Below are 24,437 nucleotides of genomic sequence, written 5' to 3' on the forward strand. Positions count from 1 at the left end.
ACCATACCCCCAAAGTGCTATGTTTAAATCCAAAGTGACAGCTGAATTTCAGCCTGTTTTTATACTGAACAGGATGGCTGAGACAACCGGGCATTTCATCAGTTACCATAATGATTCGCATGTGTTAGTCACCACACATATCAAGCACGTCCCAGTCCAGCCAGGTGACTGGGACCATTCACGTGCTAAAAGTTAAGCAGGTACTCAGGCTCTTGCTGGATTTGGTCTTGCACTGGGTAGTCTGAGTGAAACAACATGCTTGGAGTGGTTCCATATGCACTCGATTGCTAGCATGGACATGAAGAGTAACTGTTCTCCTGCCCACCATGCTCACCCTTCTAGATGAGCCACCTACCCAAGGCTGGAGAGTCATAAAGACTGATGTCTGTGGTGGCCACCACTGCAAGCCCAGAAATGTCAAGATGGAAATGGTCTTGATGTGGTAAATGGTGTGATCCTGCTCCTAGACGTATGGCAGGGAAAGTATTGGGCCTAAATACCTTTTACTTGTCTGGGTCATTAGCCATAATTTCAGGAAATGTTTAATTGAAAGGGACTAGCTAATGACAAATGATTTCACAACCAGTAATCTTGTGCTGTGTTAGTAACTTCAAAGTGCTGGTCTTGTCTGAAAGCTTAAAATGTGATATTGACTATAGATATTTAGAATTCCTTATTTCTGTTATGATTTTAATCACATTATTTTTATGTATATATATCACATTATTTATATATTTATGTGATTCTGTTGAAGTTGGTGCCATCAAGGAGGAAAAACTTACATATCTTTTCCTCTCATGCTTTCTATTTCTGTTCAAATTATCCACAGTCAATTCTTTATTTAACACTTTTTTGTTTTTTGTTTTTTTTTTTTTAGGTGCATTAAACCACACTTGAAATCATTTGCACTTGGTATCTATACCCTGGCAGTAAGAGTACTTGGTAAGTCCAGTCATACTTATATGTGTTTTAATGTCACTAGTCACTTATCTTAGAATTAAACTGATTGTTGGAAAGAACAGCTTCCAACTGACAAGTTAATATCATATGATTAAAAAAAAAAAAAAAAAAAAGGAAAAAGGATTGGAAGTGGGGTGGAGGGATGCAACTTTGCATTTGTACAACTGCAGGACTTGTCCTATGAGAAGAGGCTGAGAGAGCTGGGACTGTTCAGCCTGGAGAAGGGAATGCTTGGGGGATCTTACCAATGTATATAAATACCTGAAATAAGGGTGCAAACAAGATGGAGGAATACTATTTTTGCTGGTGGCCAGTGCCAGGACAACAGGCAATGGGCACAAACTGGAACTCAGGAGGTTCCCTCTAAACACCAGGCAAACCTTCTGTGCTGTGTGGGAGCACAGGCACAGGCTGCCCAGAGAGGCTGTGGGGTCTCTCTCCTTGGAGATCTTCAAAAGCCACCTGGACATGGTCCTTAGCAGCCTTCTCTGGATGGCCCTGCTTGAGCAGGGGTTGGGCCAGATGGCCTCCACAGGCCTCTTCCAACCTTAACCATTGTTTGATTCTGTGATTCTGTGATTTTGTAATTCCTATAACCGTCTTAGTAAAAATAAACTCTGCTACACCCACAGAAGTAGCAAGTGATCCTTTATACCAAGAAGCTAAGAGGAAAATTACTTCTTGTCTCTCCTTATTCAACATTAAGCACAACAGAACAAATATGGCTCAGAATCTGTGATCATTTTTCAGGCATATTTTCATTAGTTTCTGAGGGAATTAATCTAAGTACAAGTGTACCTGAGATTGCAGTTCACTGCAGCCTTGTGGTAAAGCTGTCTACAGATTTTCTCTAACATCAAAGGTGCTGTGAGATGCCAATAAACCGGACACTTGAAAATCTTCTAGGTCTTATTAGAAAAAAATAATAAATAGCAAGAAGCAGGTTGCTTATGTAAATGGAGCAGACTTAGATGCGCTGGTTGAGTCGGATGAAGTGAAATCAAAACAAGCTATTGGTTCCCTTTTCACAACATCTTTGCAGATCAGGTTCTTCCCTCTAGGCTTATTTTCTTCTCCAGCAGCCATAATTGGATCCCCAGGTTGTCTTCTTCAGCTACCAAAGAAAGGATTTTCCATGTCATCACCCACAAGCATGGCTATTGGTTTGTTCCTGTAGGCTATAGGTTTGCCTCAGTAGGATTTCAAGATACTTGCAGAATACCTGTAGCCCCATTGTAGGCTCCCAGCCCCACTATCTTTCTCCCTTCTTCACCCACCCCTGCTGAGACACAGGATGAACCCCAAACTGGACAGGATCCATTGCTCTAAACAAAGGAGAAATATCTCATTACAGAGCAGTTCTAGAGGATAAGGCAAACAAGCCATAGCATTGACTCTCCTGTTGACTTCAACAGGCTTTTTGATGATCAGCTGCATTTTAGGCCCCATCCTGATTTTTCATAGGGAGTAAAGGAGTATACTTATCTGGGCAAAGCAAGGCATGACTTCTTAAATTAGAAAAGACTGTCAAAGGATCATTGCAATTTGAATGTATAATTTAGTATTTACGTTAACATGCGTCTAAATCAGAACTAGTCACTCTAGAAAGTAATCTTCTTGCTTCTGTTCTTTCATTAAATACACACAGCTGGAATTCCAGCCCCGGTGTATTTTGGAGTGGCAATAGATACCACTTGCCTGAAATGGGGAAGCAAACGATGTGGGGGAAGAGGAGCATGTAGACTCTATCACTCCAGCACACTCAGGTAGCAGCTCTTCTCCATTCGTTCTTTAACTTGCTTTCTTTACTTCTATAGCAAGCACTGGTAGGATAATTTCTGTCAGAAAATTTGGGTTAAAATTTGATCTTGAATGAAAGAGACTGACCAGCAAAATTAATAATGCTCAGTTTTTAGCACTCTTTTTTGGTTTAGTCTTTTTTTGGTCCATGCTATTTCAATACTAGCTGGAAGTCATTTAATTTTTAGCCAAAATAAGTTCAGATAAAGCCTTAAGTTTCTACTACCCCAACACCATACCCCACCCCAACTTTCTTAGCAACTCTGCTAAGTGTGTGTGTGTGGGGGGCTGTTAAACCTCATCACTGGTCCATTCTGAAGGGTGCTTCAGACCATGCCTGGCTTATCAAAAGGCTAATAAAGCACTTCTCTCTTTATTGATTTATTGCTAGAGGAGAGTAATTGACTGAACTGCATTCCTGAAAGGCATTGCTGCAGTGATAAAAGGACAAAGAGAAGACAGAGAGGACAGGGTTGCTGCTGAGTTCCCCACTTTGGGGTGGGAGGAATATGAGGAGAGAGAACATCTTGTTTTGAAAACTTGAAGGAAAGAACAAAAGCTCATTCGTGACTCATTATTAATAAAGCAGAATAATTCTATTATTGTTGACATTGCAACTCTCATTAATTCCTGAAAACCAAAAATACAACCAAATGTTTTTTGGTATCTCTGATACTGTTTATGAGACAACCAAAAAAAATAATTGCCCTGGAATTATTAGCATTATTCTCACTGAAGCACATTGGGAAGAAGGAACTTAGTCAATGCCTGAAAATCTTTCTTGTCCACAGTCCACAAAGTAGCTGACCTGGGTGAGCTGTCATATTTTCATCTCCAGGGTCATCACCTTCCTACCTTTCTTGAACATGTTCTTCACTCAGACTTGCTGCATGGAACTATAATCATGCCCTTGCTGCATTCTACTTGTACATTGCCTTTGAGATAGGCTCTGACTGATCATTTCTTTCTCAGATACATGTACCTGGGGCTGACTTTGGTGTTGGGCACCATGTCCATTTTCTTCAGCGTTGCTGTCCTTTGGGTTCTCCGGAAGAGGTCTGCTCCGCAAGATGAAACCCTCTCAGCCAATGGGGAGAGAGGCACCTGTGTGACAAACAGCAGGAAAGATAATTTCTTCAACAGTGACCATTTAATTCAGACAACTTATTGGCCAGAAAAGGAGACTAGGCTTTAGGAGGACTGAGATCTGCACCATGACGTTATCCAGTGAGTGATCTTCAAGGCAAAAATTCATCATCAGTGAAGCAGCTAGTAGTATCCATCCTGAAAATGTTTGCCATCCTGTAACTTTCTTTGTAAATACCAAAAGCAAAGGATACAGGCTTTTTAGCACAAGTCCATTTAGCACGTCACTGCTCACCATTTGTCCTAAGGAGTTGGTGGCACTCAAGTGAGGGGATTTGTTATGGCTGGGGAGATGCAGCTTGCTGCAGAAGCAGGTTTTGTGGCTGCCCCTCAGCTCCATCCCTCCTTGCCAAGCTGCAACAGCTCTGCTGCCCCTTGTCTGCCTTCTGTGTGTGAGGAGTAGTGGGTAGGCTGCAGTGAAAGTCTCTCAAGCATGCTACCAGTCTGACTTGGCAGCCTGGAAGGCACGGGGATATTCTGCACCAATTCTTTTACATAACTCACCTTTGCAAGCAGTGCAGCATGAGACAGGAGGAAGGTGGTTTGCTGGAAGGACAATTCAGCTGCAGGTTCTGGGCAACACACAAATTCAACCTGTAACACTTAGGCCATCAAATGTTGTCACTAGGGACTTTTTTTCAAGTATAACCTGCTGTAGCACAACAATAACAGCAATAAAAGTTGTTACTACAGTAAACAATTCCATGAGAATATTGTCCAAAGGAGACTGGAAGAAAAAAACAGAACTTTTTTAGGTTTCCAGCAGTTTCTTACTACTTTCTAGTACTCGGTGTACTGAATAATTCCATGCATTTTCTGCAGTGTAATAACACCCTGTTATGAGCTACATATGATTTATTTTTTAAAAAAGTTATGGCAAGAGAGCTTTGGAACAATAAAATGAATTCAAAGACCAACTGATTTGGAGCTTTTCCTTTCAATTTATTATATTTGTCATCTGAAACTAAGATATGTATCATAGTATCCCTTTATACATCATTTTTGCAGTTTGACAATATTTGGTATTAAATAAATTTGAGATGGTGAGTACAATGGAGGACTGTTTTGCATGGAACAAAATCTCAGGAATGCTTGCACTAAAAAAGATAGTGACAGCAACGTTAGAGATAGCATCCTTTAAAGCAATTAATATTTTAGTGTGTATAATGAAAGGTAGGCCTCATCCTTCATAATAATAATGGCAAAACAATCTTGTATTGCATCACTTGCATCTCAGCAGTGACTGTAGGTACACTGCTGCCTGGCTGAGCTTGCACATCACAGGCAGATGCTGAATACCTTCTGTGGGATGCATGGCAAGGGACAGATGGATAAGAAGAGAATTTACTGAGCTTTACTGATGATAAATACTTACAGTGTGCCATTAGGGAACTACCTAATCTTTGCAATAGGAATACCAAGAAGACGGGTGTTGTTTAAGTACCTGTCTTGGCAGAAGGTAAGGATTTAGACCCATCACTTCAGAAAATACTGTTGACAGAAGAAGAACTGATGCTGCCCACTGTTTGCCATGTGCATGATTGTTTAGATAGTGGTCTTGAATATAGGAGAGCCAGGACAGGGGCTGCCAGGTGTTCCACCGGGTGAGTGTTGGAGGCTGCAGGCAATGGGGCACTGAAGAGCTGTGTCTGGTCATCTGATTTGTATAGCTGGATATTGAACTAAAGAAACAAAATAAAAATAATGAGGAAGATTTTTGAGTATAGGACTAACTGAAGCATTCTGGCTACAGTGAATCACAAAGATTGGAAGCCTAGTCTCAGGTCTCATTCATACCATATTGTTATAAAACCAATGAAAAATACCAAAATGCACCAGCATCCAGGAATAAGAGAGATGCTTGATATCAACAGGTCTCAAGGTAAATAAAACTTAATCTTGGTTTATTCCCAGTCTCAGGCAGTGCACACTTTGACAGATATCAGAAACTTTCATAATTTCCTGCCTAATAGAAATGAGTAAATTTCCAGAAATGTAAAGAAGGGTCTCTATTTGAAGGGACTCACAAGAAGGGGAGGGGAAGGAAGAGGTGGGGAGACAGGGGAAAAAAGAACTTTGTATTATAACCTAAGCTTATGTACATATGCCTGTACTTAGCGGATGATTCTTCTAAAACATGGGTTTTACTTCCATGACTCATTTTCTTTACACGTAAGAAGAGGAATATGATAAAGGATTTGCTTCAGCAAGTCTTATCTTTCTCATGGTTTAAATAGTAGCCCTTTTTTCCTTTCACCTTTCAGCAAAGATCTGTAAGTTACAAGCATTTTCACTTTGAATTATTTCCAAATCTTCTGCTTTATTTTAGTACTTCAGTTATTAAAGTCGATGCACGGGATGGGTGTCTGACCAGAGATACTTGTTCTGGATTGGTTGTAATAGATGAACACATGGTCTCAGAGCCAAGGAACTTGGATCGTTTGGGTTCTTCCTGCCAGAATTTCTCATCTTAAACTAAATCTACAACTGATAATGTATCGCAAAGGTCACCAAATTTACAGTTATTATTGTTTGTATTAGAAATATTAAAGCATAACTGAGAGACTGCAAAGAAGCAAATGCTTTTCATTTTCAAAGGTAATACTGCTAAAAGAATTTGCTGAGGAGATTTCCCAGTCACTGATGTCAACTTGTGAGGCCAGAGTGGGACTCACCACCTTGTTCAGAAGCACCCACAAGCTGTATGCCATGTAATGTAACAGTAGTCATACATCTTCATCATCATAACAAATATCCTAAATGGCACACAAGGCTACCAATCCATGTCACCGGATAGGATGTACAACCAAGCCTTGGGCATATGAGTCAATGAACATTTTCTCTTCTATGCATCTCAGATGATATAAAATATCCTATTTTTAGGCTCATAATTTCTAGTCATGTCAGGAGGGAAAAATCAAAGAATTCTAACCAATGAAGTGGGAATAAAGGTGGATTCAATACACTGTGGACATAATGTATTTGAACCATTGCTCATGCTCTCCCAGCATTTGAAAGGAAAAAAGTATCAGTATAGGATTAAGTACGTTCAGGTCAAAGAAAGAAAAGCAGCTACCCCATACTTGTGAAACTATCATGTTGCTATATATGATCTTGTAATCTGAGGGAATTTCCAGAAGACAGGGAGTAAATGTTGGAAAATTATCAAACTAAATAGGCTGAATAACAAGAGGTTGCCTCCTTGATGTGCTCAAAATAATGAGTAAGACTGATGTATGAAACATCTTTTGTAATATTTTTAAATGGTAACACGATTATTAACATCTGAGAGAAAACACTGATGTTATCACTTCGGCTTGCTTGAGTGTTGATGGCACAATGCGGTTTAACTGAGGCACACAACTTAATCCTGAATAACATTAAATTTTTAAGCATGTTACTCCTTTCTAGAAGCTATGAAGCACACAGTACATAGTAGCTAAGTTCAAGAGGTATTTTAAAAGTATGTGCAAATACACAAACATTACTGAAAATCATAAGCAATAAGAAGGAAGTGAGCACAGTTGTTTAATACAAGAACACAATAGGGTATTAAAAACAAGCAAAATAAATGAACAGAGGTACTTATTCACCTCACAAATAGTAGAATTATGGAGATAAAAGTTTACATAGGTTTAAATAGCATCTAGATGAAGAGGAAAAAATGTATTGAAGACTTTTTAAAGTATAGAGGCCACCTCAGGAAGTCCCAGGTCAAAAAATAAAAAAATAAAATCCCTGGGCAGTGAAAGAGCACACAAAGCATGAATATGTATGTGGATACAAGGATGACCAATAGAATAGAGATTAGGCCTGATTAATGTGTAAAAAAGTAACAAAATGGAGAACATGGAGTGTCATGGAAAGTATTGCTGGGGTTCAGCAGCTCACAATCCTTGCCAATACAAGTACTAGGGAGTATGAAACCAAGATAGTAGAGAACATGTTCAAAGCAAACAAAGGAGTTGGCTTTTCATACAGTATGTATAAGGTGTGAGAAATCACCACAAAGAAATGTTGTATACATGGGTTCAAAGGTAAACAGGGTAGTTATAGAAAAGAAAATGACATGATCATCATTAAGTACCTGCTTTCCCCTCCCAGTTCTGCTCAAGACTTGCCTTAAATGTTGAAATGAATTGGTTGTTGGGAGAGTAGTAGAAGTGTCATAAGTACTGCTGACTGTCACTTTCCCTAAGCATCTTCCCTTGGTTACTGCCTGTCATGGCAGGATGGCCCTGATCCACCTCCTCCAGGACCCACCTCTGCTTTGCCCCATGGTCTCCAAAGCCCCATTTCATCTCACATCTGGGTGCCTGGTCCTAACTTGAGCCATTTTGGAGGTTTGCCTGTGCTCAGCGCTCTCCCTCAGTTATTGTCTGGACCTCCAGGGTTTTCCTAGGGCCTGACTACTAACCTTCACTTTAGCTGATGATCCCTGGACTGAAGCTGGGACCAGCAACTGTTGCTGCCACAGTTCTGCTCACCCTGATCAGGTGCTGGGGGTACAGCCTGTGCTGGGGTCACTCTCAGTTTCCAGCTTTCCCCCTGCTCATGTAGCAGCCCCGATCAACAAGAGCCTTGGGGATAGAGGAAATGTATGTCTGACTTAGGAATTCTTCATTCAGTGCTAAACCATTTCTTTGGCTGCCATTAAAAATAAATAAAATAATAATTAAAAAAAAAAAAAGTAATTTAAAGGTGGATCTTTTCGATGGTGATTAAGATAGCTCATTAAAATGACCTCTTAAGCAATATGTGGCTCATATCACCATGAGGTTTGTTAACCAATAGAGAAGAGCAAATGGAGCACATTCACACAGAGTGGCTGTTGAGCAAGGTAAGCTTGAATGAAAGGTTGTTGTATACAGGTGGCAACACAGAAAAGAAGATGCTGAGAAATAGGGACTGGTTTAGAACAAAACCGTGAAATTGGTATGCAGTCAGGAAAAATCTGTCACAGAATAAGAGACTAATAGACTGTTGAAAAAATACAGTTCTTGTCCAAATTACTTTTACATATGTGAAGATTTCTGACTAGAATGGGTTATTTAATTTTGCAGACAAAGGCATATTATGTGCCAACGTGTAGAAATTAAACAGGACAAAACTGGATTAGAAATAAGATATGCTTGTTGTGTTTGTTTGTTTTCACTAGAACATCTGTCTTTGTATGTTAGAGATTGTTCTGTTATGTGTAGTCTTTAAATCAATAATTGACCATTCTTGTGAAAAATCTCCTCTAGAGCTACAGGCTAGATGGACAGTTTAGTGACGTTGTGTTGTATATTATGCCAGGTTTTCAATTTATTGAGCTATAAAATTGTTTTAGTCCTTAATTCACAGGACATATCCCAGACTATAAAGTGACATGGGTTTTGCCCCAAGGATTTCACCTACAGATGCACCTTTTTCATTGTTGTTATGCTGTGATGCAACACCCATATGGACTATCTACTACAAAGGTCTACATTCTCTTGTCTCCAATGACTTGCACAGCTTCAATTCTGTGTTTATAATAGCTACTGATTGAGACTGAATATAAAGAGAAGCTGTACAACCAACATGATAGACTGCCCATTGTATTTTAAATAGGAAAATAATAAATATCATTAAAACAGCACATCAAGTTCTACTTTTCCCCAGATAGATATATGATACAAATCATCAACAAAATTATCCATGACTACTTATGAAAGACAAAAGTTCCACTGAGCAGTAAAAGGGTCAAGGCCCAGACAATAGCTAGAACGGAGACAGATTTTGGCAACACCAAATTAACTTGGCAGCATGCTTTTCTTTCTTGGTAGCTCTACAGCAACAAGCTGAAACTAGATGAACTGGAACAGGAACACCAGAAACCTTTTCCTTTATTGTAAGGGTTTTCACATTCTCAGGATTCCTGCTGTAGCTTAACATTTGCTGAGCTGTACAATTTCCCTTTTACACAGTTTGTTAACTAAGAGTTACATTATAAAATCCAATGATTTTCTTTATTTAGAGATTAGTGTCCCGAGAATAAAAAGGGCTCTAATCAAAGCTAACCACTGCAGTTGGCTTCTGCCTGGATGACTGCTTCCTGCTACTGCACACTCACCCCTTGCAAATGGGTTGGCAGCCACTTCTGCTGGGAGTCTGCTGCCACCATCTGCTTGCAGGAGTCTGTAACCAGCTCCTGCTGTAAGGGTGATGTTTGCTGTGGCTTTTTGTTTTTATTCTCAAGAGTAATCAGCAATTACTGATTCCTTGGTGTTCTTATTAAGAGCATTTTACTATCATAATCCAATTCTTTCCTGTAAGTGTAAGTTACAGTCAGGGCTTGGATGGGAAAAAAAAAAAAAAAAGCAAGATATGCTTTTTCTTCAGGTGTGTGAGGCCATAGTCTTAGATCCAAATTCAGTACTTCACCATTTCCAATTCAGATACTTTCTGTCCACAAATCTAGGTTCAGGAAGTCAACTTTGAATGTGAGTGCTTCCATGGATGACTTGGACAACAGCAGTCTGAGTATGGAAAAATTCTTCTCAGCCACATGGAAAGGAAAATATAAAAGAAGTATCATTTATTATGATTCTGTGAGCTATAAGCTTCATATAGTGTCCCTAAATACCTGTTTAGTGCGGGAACAATTCTTTTACCTCTATTTCAGTTCCAATTCAGCCAGAATATAGTGATTATCTAGGAATGAATAAAACTTGAGAAACATTATGTGGAGAAGGAGGCCTTCTTACAACTTCAGTAATATAATGGAGATGCATTTGCTGGATTAATGCTAACAGCACAATGCCATTTTATGTACATATAGGCTCATGTCACATAATTATATTTGCAAGTAAGTTACATGCACCAGTATGAGGGTGCAAATGAAGATGGGATATGCCACTATTTACCTTTTTTTCAGGACTTTGTTGAGTCAGACTGTTTTAGTCCTTAATTCACAGGACATATCCCAGACTATAAAGTGACATGGGTTTTGCCCCAGGGATTTCACCTACAGATGCACCTTTTTCATTGTTGTTATGCTGTGATGCAACACCCATATAGACTATCTACTACAAAGGTCTACATTCTCTTGTCTCCAATGACTTGCGCAGCAAGACTGTAAGACTGCATTATCATGTACTCCATCTGTGATTCTTTGTCTCCTAAGCCATCGTGATGGCTACACCAAAACCTGATTTCCAGTAATTCTCCTTTCATTAGACTGAAACGCTGTTTCCTAAATTGGCCAGGAGGTGGCACTTTTGAAGGATATCAAATCAGTCATTTCGACCGGTTTTGCAACGAAATTGAATTGTTTCCCACGTGGGTTAAAAAAGGCCCTCATCTGAAATTGTTATTTTCACACATTTTAAGCCATTTAAATGTCTTTCTCTGCTTTTGATAAATCTCTGCTTTTGAGTGCAATTAGCTATTATCACAAGAGTTATCTGTTGTTACCTCTCTTGCCAAATTTTTGTTAAAGTTTAATGACAAGATTTGTTTGGGGAGAATTTTTACTAGCTTGTATGCTTACTTAAATTAATTAAATGCTATTGATTTACAGAATTTTTGTGTCAGATTAACTCTAGCATCTGTTGTATTATGCTGAAAACACACAGATTAGTTGTCCAAAAGTTTCTGCCAATCCTGGAATCAATCCTGGAAGGAAATACCTGTCCATTGGTGCTGGGAACTCTCCCTGATGCTCCAAATGAGAACTTCCCATCTAGCCACAAAATCTCCAGGACCCACTGCTTGGTTCTTGAAGGTACAACTTCCATATTCTTGTGTTTTCATCCTCTGTCGGTCTCCTTGATGTGTCCTCTTCCTGCCACAAAGGTTTACTCAAGCCTTCAAGGTCCTGACATCCTTTATTTAAGAATATTTTCATAGATTTCAGTGGGGTACCAGACAATTAAGTACCATGGGATGTTTGTTGTTTGTTTGTTTGTTTGTTTTCTTTCTTGTGTTTTGCTTGTTTTTGCTTTCTTGTGTTTCTTGTGTTTTGCTTTTGGGGGTGGTGGTTGGGTAGAGTTCAGAAAAGATGACCGTGATAGTTTGACTTCTTTCTTAATACAAGCCAAGGAACTTTTTTGTGTTAACTCTTATTTCAAACCCAATAGCTAATCTGTTCTTGCTTGCTAGAAGTAATTGTCCAAGTTATAAATATGGGGTGAATATTTTGAATATCTTTGGTTTTATGTAGTGTTTTCTGGTTTATATTTCTGTGAATTACACTAGCTATTTCACCACAGCATCACCACTGGAGCTTATGTTCTGCTGATATTCACCATGACTTCTGAAAACTTTTTCTGAGTCTGTTTCCCATATCTCCTATCCTGTAAGCATGATCTACACTCACCAACACTCAAATACTTTGCATTTAAGAAATTCACTTAATTATTCTTCCTTGCAAAACCAGGAAATCCTCAAAAATGGGGGGTCTACCCAACTTTGAAATAGATCTACAATATACTACCAAAACCAAAATGCATGGAATAAAAATAAAAGTGATAAATCATGCTTTAATACTAATCTTAAACTCCCTCGATGCTTTTCTAATTATTCCTACATTACAATTTTGCAAGTATTCTTGTCATCTGCAATTATTCAAACAGCCATACTGTATATAACTGTGCTTTGGACAATTTCTTAGTTTCCTTGGAAATGTGATGAGGCTTTTCTGGATAATTCTGGAAAGCTGAAATTCAGGCTTTCAATTGCAAAATGTCAAAAATACACAATAAATCATGCTATTGTGTATGAGTGTTTCTCCACTTGAGGGAATTCTGTCAATGTCACTCTACTGTGTAGAAAATACTATTTTGGCAAAAAAAAATACTTCATTTTGTGTTAGTACAATACCAAAGTACAGATATGTCTTTGGCCATTACAGGGTCATGAAGAAACTATTTGTAATGTAAATATAGTACAATGGTAGGTCTCCACCTGCTGTTTTTTTTCTTACATTACAACGAAAATTAGAGTGAACCACTGAATTTTAAGGGAGAAAAATTATTTCAACCATAATTTCTGCTTCTTCATTTTAGGAAAGAAAGAACCATATGTAATGCTCAAGCTGATGAATTTGTTATCCTCTGGTGACCTGACAGACATGCAACTGAGTTCCTGGGCATGTTCCAAGTAGCTCTGCAATGCTGAGATGGAAAAGCAACTATTTCAGCTTTTCATTGGAGAAGATAATACAAATTTTTGTCTTTGTTCTCTATTTAGGTTCCATGTCAGTAAAAAATGAATACCTAGGTTTTTCTTTTGCAGGAGTTTTAAGCTTTATGTGGCTACTTTCTAAATTCGTAGTTACAGCAGGAGAATCTGCTGTGATTGTACTTGGATGATTACTAGAGCTCTTAAAGTGACTCTTGAAAAGGGACATTTGCCATAAATTGGCTGTATCTGCCACAGATGGGCAATCCAGTTTTTCAAAATCACTATAGGTTTTCTTTTAATTTTTAAAAAGTGTAAGATGGAAATGTTTAATTTATAATAAAGTTTTCTCACTGGCAGGTGTATTTGCAGGTGAGTCTTGGATCACTTCTCTGACAGGTCAGTCGTGATCTCTACTTTCATACTGGTGGCTTTATTTCTCCCCTAGAAGGCCTTAGGCCTTCAGAAAGAAAAAAGGAGTGGCTGTAACGGAAGCAAAAAGAGAAACTGTAAGGGCTGCTGTTCAGGAGGAAAGAAAGATCTTGTGATAGATCTAGTCTTCCTCTGAACCTTTGTCTTCAGACAAGGTGAACTGGCTCCTCCTAGGAAAATTCCTTTATTTTTTTCAATGAGGATGAGGCAAATAAAAGATTTGGAACGAAGGGACTGATATTTAACTCTTGTGACTTTGCAATCAAATACAATGATGTTTTAACATATTTTTTTTGGAGTTATGGGATTATGCTTGACTCTCAGAAATCGTTGAAAAGAGAGTTTATGGAGCAATTTTTGTTGCTGTTGTTTTGTTTTACCTTTTCTTTTTCTTAAAAACTATTTTAACAAAACTGAAATACTTTTTTGGGGGGGAATGTTCCAGTTTGGACAGACTTTAGTGGTCCTTTGGAAATGAGTAGACATTGAAAGCAAACAGAATATTCTATTGTAATGTGTGGATGGAGAATATGTTGATTCCACAGACAAAGGGAAAGATGCAGCCTACCTTGCTCACTGAGCTCTTGACTTGTGTGTACATAGTGTGGAAACGAAATTCAGTGAAATCGCTGATTGCCACTGTGTGGGCAGGAGTGGCAACATTCCCTTCACTTGTAGGGCTTGGAATTTACTGAGGAAAGATGGCAGGGACCTGGAGCCTTTTTTCTTTGGGAAAAGGAAGCAGGGATTTCCAGCTGCTCTCCCTTGGGTTTGTACAGCTTGTGGGTGCTGCTATGAAGACACTAATTGCACCTCACAGAGTTATTCTGGGAGACAAAATGGGGAAGCAGAACTATGGGGCAATTTATGCTGTGGAACAGGCCAGCTTTCTGAGCTTGGTCTTGCTTTGTGGAAAAGCTGTGGTTATGGCTCCATAGCCTGGAAAGGAAGGAAGCAGAGCCACAGAGAGTCACTTTTCCTACCCCCTTCCACTATGAGTTGGCAGCATTACATTCACAGCACCCACAAGGCTGAAAACATCACCCACACAGAAATATCTCAGAGGAAGTGTGTGCTGTTGGGGAGATGTGACTAATTCGCAGAGCCTATGCAAAGGGTGTTGAGCACACAGTCCAGTAACAGGTGATACCTTCCAGCACGTCCATCAGCTCATCCATTCCTCCCACCTGATGAAGACAAGGGAGAGGTGGAAGGAAGGAGCAAGGGGATGCCTTAAGGAGATGGAGGCTGCCAGGAGAACTAAGTAGCGGTTAGTTCCTGTGGCTCTGTGGGCTGCTCAGCTGAGGCATCATGAAAGACAGACCACTACCTCAGTGTCTTGTTCCTTAGCTCGAGTTTTAGGGTCACTCTGTTCCAGTAGCTGCTGCATATTGTCCATTGCATCTGGATACATGAGGCAGGTCTTCCCCACCAGCTGCATATGTCTGTAACGAAAAGCAAGTGTTTCTCCTGGGTCAATGCTGTTGAACCTCAGGCAAGGCTCAGACCTTGCCTATGCTCTCTGCTGTACTTGCAGTGAGTAAAATAATCCTGCTCTCAGAGCAACCGCATCAGAAGGGACAGGTGAAACATGCCAGATGACCCAAATAACCACATGCCCTCAGAGCACAAGCTAGCCAAAGCACTAAGCTACTGGAGGGCACCCGCGGCTGCCTGTGGGGCCATGAAGCTAATGCCCCACCTTACCCTGAGGAAGCAGCGATTACCGAGGGCTAGCCGGGAAGGCAGGCCGCTGCCCGCCGCCTGGCTGAAGGCAGAGCCACCAGCAGCCGGGGCTCCCCCCCGCCCCGCTCCCACTCCCGGCCTCCCCAGCCCGGCGGTGCCCCGGGGGCAGAGCATGCAGGGGCCGGGCCGTAGGGGCCGGGGAGCCGCGCCGGGAACCTACAGACAGCGACTGGGCCGGGCCCGGCGTGTCCCGGGCACTTGGGGCCCCTGCGGGAGCTTGGCGTTGACACATCGCAGCCTCGGGGCCAGCTGCCAGCCCCGAAGCCCCGTGCGGGTGAAGGTAGGGGCCTGGGGCTGGATGGCCGCAAGCATGTTTGGGGTCCGGCTGCACGCCGGGCTTTGGCTAGGGGTGGGTGGTTCTGGAGGGAACGGGGAGAGCTACCAGCAGAGGTGCAGCACTAAAGGTGGAGGTGTTGAGGCTGGCTGAGGAGCAGGCCACAGTGCTGAGAGCCTTTGCTGCCCCTGAAGGGGTTTTGTTGTTCTTTGTGTTAAGGTTATATACCGTGTTTTGCTTTTTTTTTTTTTTTTTTTTTTTTTTCTGGCTCATGATTGAACCTTCCAACCTGCAAGGCAGCATACTTCAGGACTTTCTGGCCCCTCATCCTCTCTATTTATAAAGTAAGAGTCAATAGCGTATGCAGATTTGCTCCATTAGATGGCCTGTTTGTAGTTAAAATGCAATACACCTGTGTCACCCTTCCCCTGCTGTATGTGTGAAGGAAGGTTTCACGCTCCACCTCTCCTCCCTTCTTCTAGATGGAACCAGCAGAAGAAACCGCATTCTCTAATATCCAGAAGCATGGAAATAATTTTTTTGTAGGTTATACAGGTAAGATGTAACTTATGCTAGTTAAAATGTGGAGGGAACCTTAGGGATCTGTAAAATGGTGTCCGGGACCCAGTGCTGCCTCTTTCCAGCAGGCCTCTCTGTTCTGGCTTGCTGGGATGTGTATTGTGTGCTAGGCTGGTGCAAAGGGTTCAGGGGTTGGTATTAAGTGTTTCTGTTTTGTTTTATTTTATTTATTTATTTTTTTTTCCCCAGTGTTTTTCTGGTGACTGTTTTAAAATAATATAGTGAATTTGGAATGAAGGAAACCAACATCTCTTTCTAGAAGCTTCTTCAGTTAAGGAAGGTCTGAAGGAGTTGCCTAGCAGCTTCTGAATTGCATGCCTACCCAGCATGGGCTCTGGTTAGTAATGGCGTGTTGTTCAGGTTCTCGTTTCACTGTTAGCAACCCGAGGTCTCTGCATGAGCTTCTGCAAATTACCAGTTGTTTGGTTGTCGAGTGAGAAAATGTCCTTACCTGCTCCTGCAAGTAAGAAGCTTCTTCATCCTTCTTAGAGAAAGCTAGTTCAGTGCCTTCACTGATGTGTATGTTCTTTGTCTTTCTTTTATTGCTGATATTTAGATGTTAGCAATTGTGGCTGTGTAAATAGAGAGCGTTTTGATCTTAAAGATCATGTTACCTAAGATCTTTAATTCTTTAATAGGCTGAAATTGCATTTCAGAGTGATACCTTGAGCATACCCTGATTTTTGTTGGAGGAAAAATAAAACTCTCTGTGTCAAACTAAAGTATATACAGTGTAAGTAACTGATACTTTAATGCTAAATCAGAGTTGCTAAGCCCTTTCTCAATCCTCCATTTGTATTAATAGTAAACATCTTAAGATAATTATAAAAATGAAGTTCGGATAAGTATGCATTAGATGCTACTAACTAATAATTCTATTAATGCTGAACTGATGTAAATAGAAAACTTAGCAGAGTAAAATAGCTGAACTGTGGGTTGTGTGTTCATTCATTATCATTTACGCGATACATAAATTGCTTTCTTTAGGAAATAAAAGGCCATGGCTAAATGTTTGCTGTGAGGTTTCCCTGCAATGATGTTTATTTAGCTTGCCACTACATGAAAAGTAGGTGTCATTAGATCTAGACGTAGAGTTAATTATTTATTTATTTTTTTACCACTAAAGATGTAACTCCTTTGGCTTCTGATGCAATAATATAAAAATAGTACCCTGAGCTGGTGGAAGGGGATGGGGAGCAGAATGTGGCCCTCACTATCCACGAAGAAATGGTTGGTGACCTGGTACGGCACTTGGATGTGCACAAGTCGATGGGGCCGGATGGGATCCACCCAAGGGTACTGAGAGAACTGGCAGAGGAGCTGGCCAAGCCACTATCCATCATTTATCAGCAGTCCTGGCTATCGGGGGAGGTCCCAGTTGTCTGGCGGCTAGCAAACGTGACGCTGTATTGGGTCTGGCTGGAATGTTAACTTTCCCAGCAGCAGCCCATACAGTGCCGTACGCTGTACTTGTAGCTGGAACAGCAGTGTTATCACACCAGTGTTGTGTCTGCTGCTGAGCAGCAGTGGCACAGTATTAGGCCTTCCTCTAACCCTCCTAGGGGGTGGGCAAAAGTTGAGGAGAGAAACATCACTAGGGCAGCTGGCCTAAACCAATCAAAGGGATATTCCATACCATGTGATGTCACACTCAGCAATAAAAGGGGAAAACAGGAAGAAGAGAGGAGGGGTGGGCTCTCGTTTGGAAGACGTCGGTCCTCCTCTCGAACACCGGCTGCGTGCGTTGAGGCCTTGCTTCAAGGACGTGGTCAATCATCGCTCATTTGTGGGAAGTAGAGAGTAATTTCTTTCCTCTGCACTTCCATATAGCCTTCATTTATTTTGTTTGTTTGTTTTCCTCCCTTCTTTTTATTTTCCTTTTTTCCCCTCCCTTTCCCCTTTCCCTTTTTATTTCCCCTTAGTTAAATTGTTAGTTCGGTAGTCTTTATTTTATTATTATAATTATTTTCCCTTTAATTAAATTATCCTTATCTCAACCCGTGAGTTGTTCTTTGCTTTACTTCTCCCCCTCCTCATCTAAAGGAGGGGGAGTGAGAGAGCGGTTGTGGGGTTTAGCTGCCCAGTACGGTAAAACCACCACAGACGCCCATCTACTGGAAGGGCCGGAGGGCAGATCTGGGAAACTACAGGCCTGTCAGTTTGACCTCAGTACCAGGGAAGCTCATGGAGCAGATTATCTTGAGAGTCATCTCACAGCACTTGCAGGGCAAGCAGGCGATCAGGCCCAGTCAGCATGGTTTTATGAAAGGCAGGTCCTGCTTGACGAACCTGATCTCCTTCTATGATAAAGTGACACGCTGGGTGGATGAGGGAAAGGCTGTGGATGTGCTCTACCTTGACTTCAGCAAGGCTTTTGACACCGTCTCTCACAGCATTCTCCTCAAGAAACTGGCTGCTCTTGGCTTGGACTGGCGCACGCTTCATTGGTTTAGAAACTGGCTAGATAGCCGGGCCCAAAGAGTCGTGGTAAATGGAGTGAAGTCCAGTTGGAGGCCAGTCACTAGTGGCGTCCCCCAGGGCTCGGTGCTGGGGCCAGTCCTCTTTAACATCTTCATCAATGATCTGGATGAGGGCATTGAGTGCACCCTCAGTAAGTTTGCAGATGACACCAAGCTAGGTGCGTGTGTCGATCTGCTTGAGGGTAGGAAGGCTCTGCAGGAGGATCTGGATAGGCTGCACCGATGGGCTGAGGCCAACTGTATGAAGTTCAACAAGGCCAAGTGCTGGGTCCTGCACCTAGGGCACAACAACCCCAAGCAGCACTACAGGCTGGGAGATGAGTGGTTGGAGAGCTGCCAGGCGGAGAAGGACCTGGGAGTGATGGTTGATAGTCAGCTGAATATGAGCCAGCAGTGTGCTCAGGTGGCCAAGAAGACCAACAGCATCCTGGCTTACATAAGAAACAGTGTGACCAGCAGGGCTAGGGAAGTGATTGCCCCCCTGTACTCGGCTCTGGTGAGGCCACACCTCGAGTACTGTGTTCAGTTTTGGGCCCCTTGCTACAAGAAGGACATCGAGGTGCTTGAGCGAGTCAAGAGAAGGGTGACGAAGCTGGTGAGGGGCCTGGAGAACAAGTCCTACGAGGAGCGGCTGAGGGAGCTGGGCTTGTTCAGCCTGGAGAAGAGGAGGCTCAGGGGTGACCTTATTGCTCTCTACAGGTACCTTAAAGGAGGCTGTAGAGAGGTGGGGGTTGGCCTGTTCTCCCACATGCCTGGTGACAGGACGAGGGGGAGTGGGCTAAAGTTGCGCCAGGGGAGTTTTAGGTTAGATGTTAGGAAGAACTTCTTTGCTGAAAGGGTTGTTAGACATTAGAACAGGCTGCCCAGGGAAGTGGTGGAGTCACCATCCCTGGAAGTCTTCAAAAGACGTTTAGATGTAGAGCTTAGGGATACGGTTTAGTGGGGACTGTTCGTGTTAGGTCAGAGGTTAGACTCAATGATCTTGAGGTCTCTTCCAACCTAGAAATTCTGTGATTCTGTGAATATACAATATCCCTGTAATAATTTTTTTGTGATTGTATTATTTTTTTTTTGTGATTATTAGGAAAAACACTCATGCTGGTTGAAGAAGCTTGAAAACTTTAAGCAAAGTGAGAAACAACCTAAACCTTTTTCATTTTGCCCAGGAAGAGGCAAAGTCTCCTTTGAAGGAGACTTCATAATGAACCCTCCTTGCCCAAACACATAGGTTTAAAATAGAGTTTTAATATTCACTTAGCAGGCTTGAAGTCTTCTGCGTTGCCCTCAGGAATGAATATCTAAAACTAGCTTTTTGTGATGGCTGAGATGTTTCAGCATGTTCCTTTTCTTTCCTTCATTTTGGTAGTCTTCCTTCTCCACTTCCTGAGAGGAGGAAGAATAGGAAAATGTAGAAAGGAAGGCAGAGAAAAGGCAGGATTTTACCCTTCTCTTCCATGTACTGCTTCCTGCCACTCCATTCCTTGTCTTCTTGATTCAATCTTCATAATTTCCCTTTCACTTTGTGAAAAGGGAACTTGATGCAAGTTGATGCTAGGCTTGAGAAACTCACTTGTTTTACAAGGAAATGCTTGCCTGTCTTAGGGAAGGAGAAGTAACAGATTGCTGTCTTGCTCCATCAGGGGACTGCATTTTGACTGAAAGTGAAGAAGAAAGTGATATCCTGGAAAGCCATGAGCAAAATGAACCACTTCAGCTACCTGAAACCCACAGTCCAGGCTGGGCGGCAGCCAGACTACAACAGCATCAGAGGGCAACGTGCAATAAACCTGCTCACAAAGCAAGAAGAGGCTCCAGGAAACTGACTCTCATTGCTAATCAGCAGATGCTACACACAGATGAAAAGCCCTACAAGTGTACTGAATGTGGGAAAGGCTTCAAGGGGACCACTACTCTCCTGAACCACATGAGAGTCCACACAGGAGAAAAAACATTTGAGTGTTTAGAATGTGGAAAGAGATTTAAGAGAAAAGCTGGCCTGGTAGTGCACAGGAGAATCCATACAGGAGAGAAGCCATACAAGTGCAAGGAATGTGAGAAGAGCTTTGGCTGTAGTTCAAATCTTATTGCTCACCGCAAAATCCATGCAAAAAAGAAAGCCTTTTCTTGTGATACACACAGCCAGAGTGAAAGTACAGTGCTGTCTCAACATCAGAGAACCCATGTGGATGAGAAGCCCTGTGGGTGTGCTGAGTGTGGAAATCGCATCTGTCCATATTCAGGCTTCATCAAAGGTCAAGGGATTCATGTGACAGAGACCCCCAGTAAAAACACATCAGGTAACTGAATTAAGATCTACTGAGTTTTATTTGAAGCTGTACAAACTTGCACGGGATGTATTGGACACTGTGATCTCCAGTCCTTACAAAATGCTAGCCCCTCCTTGCTTTGGATATGGGTATGGTGGATTTTTTCCTTTTTTTCCTTTTTTTTTTTTTCTTTTTCCCTCCCCTTCCTATATACGGCATTTAAAGAAGTACCTGGTAAGTGCTGAAGTTGAATTGAAATTTTATACTTTATCATGAGGGCTGCTCGGGACCTTAGACTGCAAAGCTCTCAAGTCCACCTTACTCCTGATACATAGTGTTGCCTGATGTCTAGCACTAGGTCTTCAGAAGTGATTAACCAACAAAACACTAAGCTTAGGGAATCGGAAGGGATTTAGGCTTTGTTAATCAGTGCCTGTATGGTGCCTTAAGAGCCACATTCCTCCAGCTTTGCTTCTTTACCCTGTGCGCTTTCACTCCCCTGTCCCCCTCAAAAAGGAGAAAAGTGTGCATGGGGGAAGCAAGAAGAAAGCTTTATAGCTTACTGGAGTTCAGGTGAGAGATACAGTTGTGAACATATTTTGAATGTGTTAAAACCCATGTCTGTAATATTTCAGGAGGCTATGTCTGTTTAGTTTTAGTTCTGGTTTGGCTTAGTCTGGGTCATCAGGTGACTTGAGTGAAGTTTTAGTTTTAATGTATGGGTGAGAGGAAGGGTTGTTACTAAGCTGCCTTTTTATTGTATGAAAACATACTTAAAATACTGATCTAGCAATTGATGATGGTGAAGTAGGTTTTGATTCAGACTGTCTTCCTTTTAGGTGCATACTGTTCTGAACGTACATCTCAGCAGCGTAAAGAACAGCAAAGGAGTGGTACAGAGAAACTTGATATGGATCAATCAGATCTTATTTTTGAAGAGTGTGAGTATAAAAAGGTGTCTAGATTGCCATGCAAATTATTTTTACGTAGCAAACATTGACATTCTCTTTTCTTTGTACAGTGAAGAAAATGAGGGAAAACATGGACATGCTTCTTCTGAATCAGCAAAGTCAGCTGCAGGTCCTGCAGCAAATTCAGAAACAACTAAATATACTCCTGCCAGGCAATGATGTCATTAATTCAAATGTTTATAGTTTAGGACTGCTGCTAGGACGGCAAGCTGCTGCAATGGCATCTCTTTCTTTTCCCCTTCTTAATCCTAGCAGTCTCCTCTCTGAAAGTACCCATCGCTCATCCCAGTCATCTGCTTCTGAAATTCTCCCTCAGCACCTCTCTCTCAGTCAGCACCCAACCTCTCAATTTCCTGCAGCTTCTACAACTTGATCACCTTTGTGCTATGAATGTGTCAAATGTAAACAAATGCAAATACCATTTTATACTGTCTTCTCTGTGTTGTAATGTTGAATGAGAACATGTTTGAAACTGTCGTACCTTTGCAGATGCTGACCTTACTGTCAGCTTTTGAAGGATGCATCATCTAATGGAAGGTGAACAAATCCATTTATTCATTGCAGTATGCGGAGGTGTTGGCCACCAATGTGTTTTGTCAGGGCAACCCAAGAGATCTTTATCACCAAGGTGCAGTTAAATGGAATATCCACATATAAGATACTGCTTTAAATTTAAGCCTTGATTCCTAAATGGTACATCTTTAATATGTACTTCAGTCACTGGACCTCTCCTAATGAGCTGAAGCTGATGATAAAATATTCAGGGATTCTTTAAGCAACTCCTATTAAGTCTAATTTATATAAGTGTGTCACTTGCACACATCTGTAAAGGGTTAAAATCAACTGCAGCACTATTCCCAGCATAATTTACAAAAACTTCTTTCATTCAGTAAGGCTTTAAATGTAGGTGACCGTAACTGATTCTCAGGCCAGCATTACTACTAAAACTAGATTTATTATTTTCTTTAAAAACAAAATACCATTCAGGGTTACCTTGCTTCCCGACATTTCATGAGAATAAGTCAACAAGAGTTATAAAACATTTGTATTTTTGTTATTGCATGCTGTTGTCTTAGTTCATTGGGAGTAGTAGGAGGACTTGAGGAAATAATTACTGCTTGGAGAGGAACACTGAAGCTCAGGTGCACCATCTTGTGAAATCTGTGGGGAAAAAGTATTGTCCCTACAGGAGTCCGTGAGGCCTTTTAAGGTTAGTAAGAGCAGAGTTTTAAGAATGGTTGGTCCTTTCTACCTCCTTGGTCATACCTGACACAGTCTAGTAGTAGTGTCAGAGCTTTTGAGCTTCAAAAGTGAAGCAAAGTTGACGATAATACACCGCATGTATTGACTATAATACACCGCATGTATTATAAGCTTCGTGGCTTGCACCTGTAGCAGTATTTCTCTTGAACCTGTGTTGAATTTGGAAATTTTATTCACTTTTTAAGATGCTTTGTTGCTTTGTTAAAATGATCTGTGTTAGTACTGAATAAAATAGGATTTAGATTTTAAGAATAGGAAACACTACTACTCTTAACAAGTCATCTTGCTGGTGATGTAAAGTACGGTGATGTCAGATTCTGGTGCAAAGATAAAACCCTGTGGGATCTGGTATGACACATTTTGTGTGTGTAAAGGCAGACTTCAAAAGTAACACACTAGTTCTTATTATACAGGATTTTATATTAAGTCAATAGAATCAATTTAAGGTAAATTGAGAGGCCTTAAAGGGCATTCCTTCAAAGTGAAGGAGGAGTATGCTGAAATGTTTGGGGTTTGTTTTCTATCAGTTAAGCATATCAGAGTCACGTGGCTCTGGACTTAAGAGCTATAATAAGAGTTGCTAAAAATCTATGGAAACTCTTGGAACTGTTCATAATTTCTTGGATGTTCAATTTGCTTTTGTGTAAAAGCAGAATCTCCTCTTCAAAACAGTTGAACTTTGTATTTCAGTGTTTTTAAGATGTTCAATATTAAAGTGTTGCCTTTTTAAATAAATGAATCGCGAGAGCTTTTTTTCCCCCCTCATAAAAGAGCAACAGTACTTAGACTGTGATATCTGAACTGGAGATCAGTTACTCGAATGTATGGGCCTTTCCTAGCTCCTGGTTCTCCCTCTCTTCCCTTTTCCCTGCGTCTAGGTATTTCCTAGTATTTCTCTCCTTGGAAAGTTCTTCAGAAGAAAACATAACTAAGTCTGTCATTTCTGCAACTTAGGCCTTAAATAACAGATACATTCTATCTAGTCTTAAGGAGCCTTCTTCCCTGTGAAGAGGGAGTTTGTATATGATATTTCTCTTAGCTACAAGGCTCAGGAGCAGTTTGTAGCAAACTTATATCCTTTTGTGTTGGTGTTTTCTAATGTATGTTGGGTCCTATCTGAACTTGAGGAAATGGACCTGAAATATCTCTGAACTGTAAGTGTATTGGGGACTGTAAGTGTATTGAGGAAGCATTAGAACAGAGGAGCACAAGAAACCTTGTCACTTCTTATTTTTAGGCCTTTCCCTCTCAGTAAGTGAGAATTGAAGCTGGAAATCTTTCTTCTATACTCACAAACACTTAAATGGTACTGAAAAGCATCTCTGCTGCTAAAAATCTGCCTGTACCTAGGTAGGGTGAGACTTGAGGGCTT

At 41.2% G+C, this 24,437-nt stretch overlaps 2 protein-coding genes across 8 annotated transcripts in view; both read left to right on the top strand.

The window, feature by feature from the left end:
- SLCO1C1 (solute carrier organic anion transporter family member 1C1) overlaps positions 1 to 4,823 on the top strand; it is a 30,346-nt gene extending 25,523 nt beyond the window's left edge. For all 6 annotated transcript variants that reach the window (XM_072040719.1, XM_072040726.1, XM_005017066.6 and 3 more), the window contains 3 exons: positions 878 to 942; positions 2,609 to 2,726; positions 3,733 to 4,823. In XM_072040719.1, the coding sequence (XP_071896820.1) occupies positions 878 to 942; positions 2,609 to 2,726; positions 3,733 to 3,955 (406 nt within the window). In that variant the 3' untranslated portion in view covers positions 3,956 to 4,823. The remainder of the gene's footprint in view (positions 1 to 877; positions 943 to 2,608; positions 2,727 to 3,732) is intronic.
- Positions 4,824 to 14,825: 10,002 nt separating this feature from the next.
- LOC101789652 (uncharacterized) lies at positions 14,826 to 23,800 on the top strand. Of its 2 annotated transcripts, XM_072040745.1 has the most exons (6): positions 14,826 to 15,511; positions 15,802 to 15,849; positions 15,988 to 16,060; positions 20,205 to 20,861; positions 21,671 to 21,772; positions 21,853 to 23,800. In XM_072040745.1, the coding sequence occupies exons 1-6, from the start codon at positions 15,077 to 15,079 to the stop codon at positions 22,173 to 22,175; spliced, it is 1,638 nt and encodes a 545-aa protein (XP_071896846.1). In that variant the 5' UTR covers positions 14,826 to 15,076; the 3' UTR covers positions 22,176 to 23,800. The 2 variants fall into 2 exon arrangements, with proteins under 2 accessions (XP_071896846.1, XP_021126279.2); XM_021270604.4 differs by lacking the exon at positions 15,802 to 15,849 and having other exon boundaries at positions 14,829 to 15,511.
- The last annotated feature ends 637 nt before the right edge of the window (positions 23,801 to 24,437 follow it).

The sequence above is a fragment of the Anas platyrhynchos genome, chromosome 1, assembly GCF_047663525.1.
Source record: "Anas platyrhynchos isolate ZD024472 breed Pekin duck chromosome 1, IASCAAS_PekinDuck_T2T, whole genome shotgun sequence".
In the NCBI taxonomy this organism is placed as follows: Eukaryota; Metazoa; Chordata; class Aves; order Anseriformes; family Anatidae; genus Anas; species Anas platyrhynchos.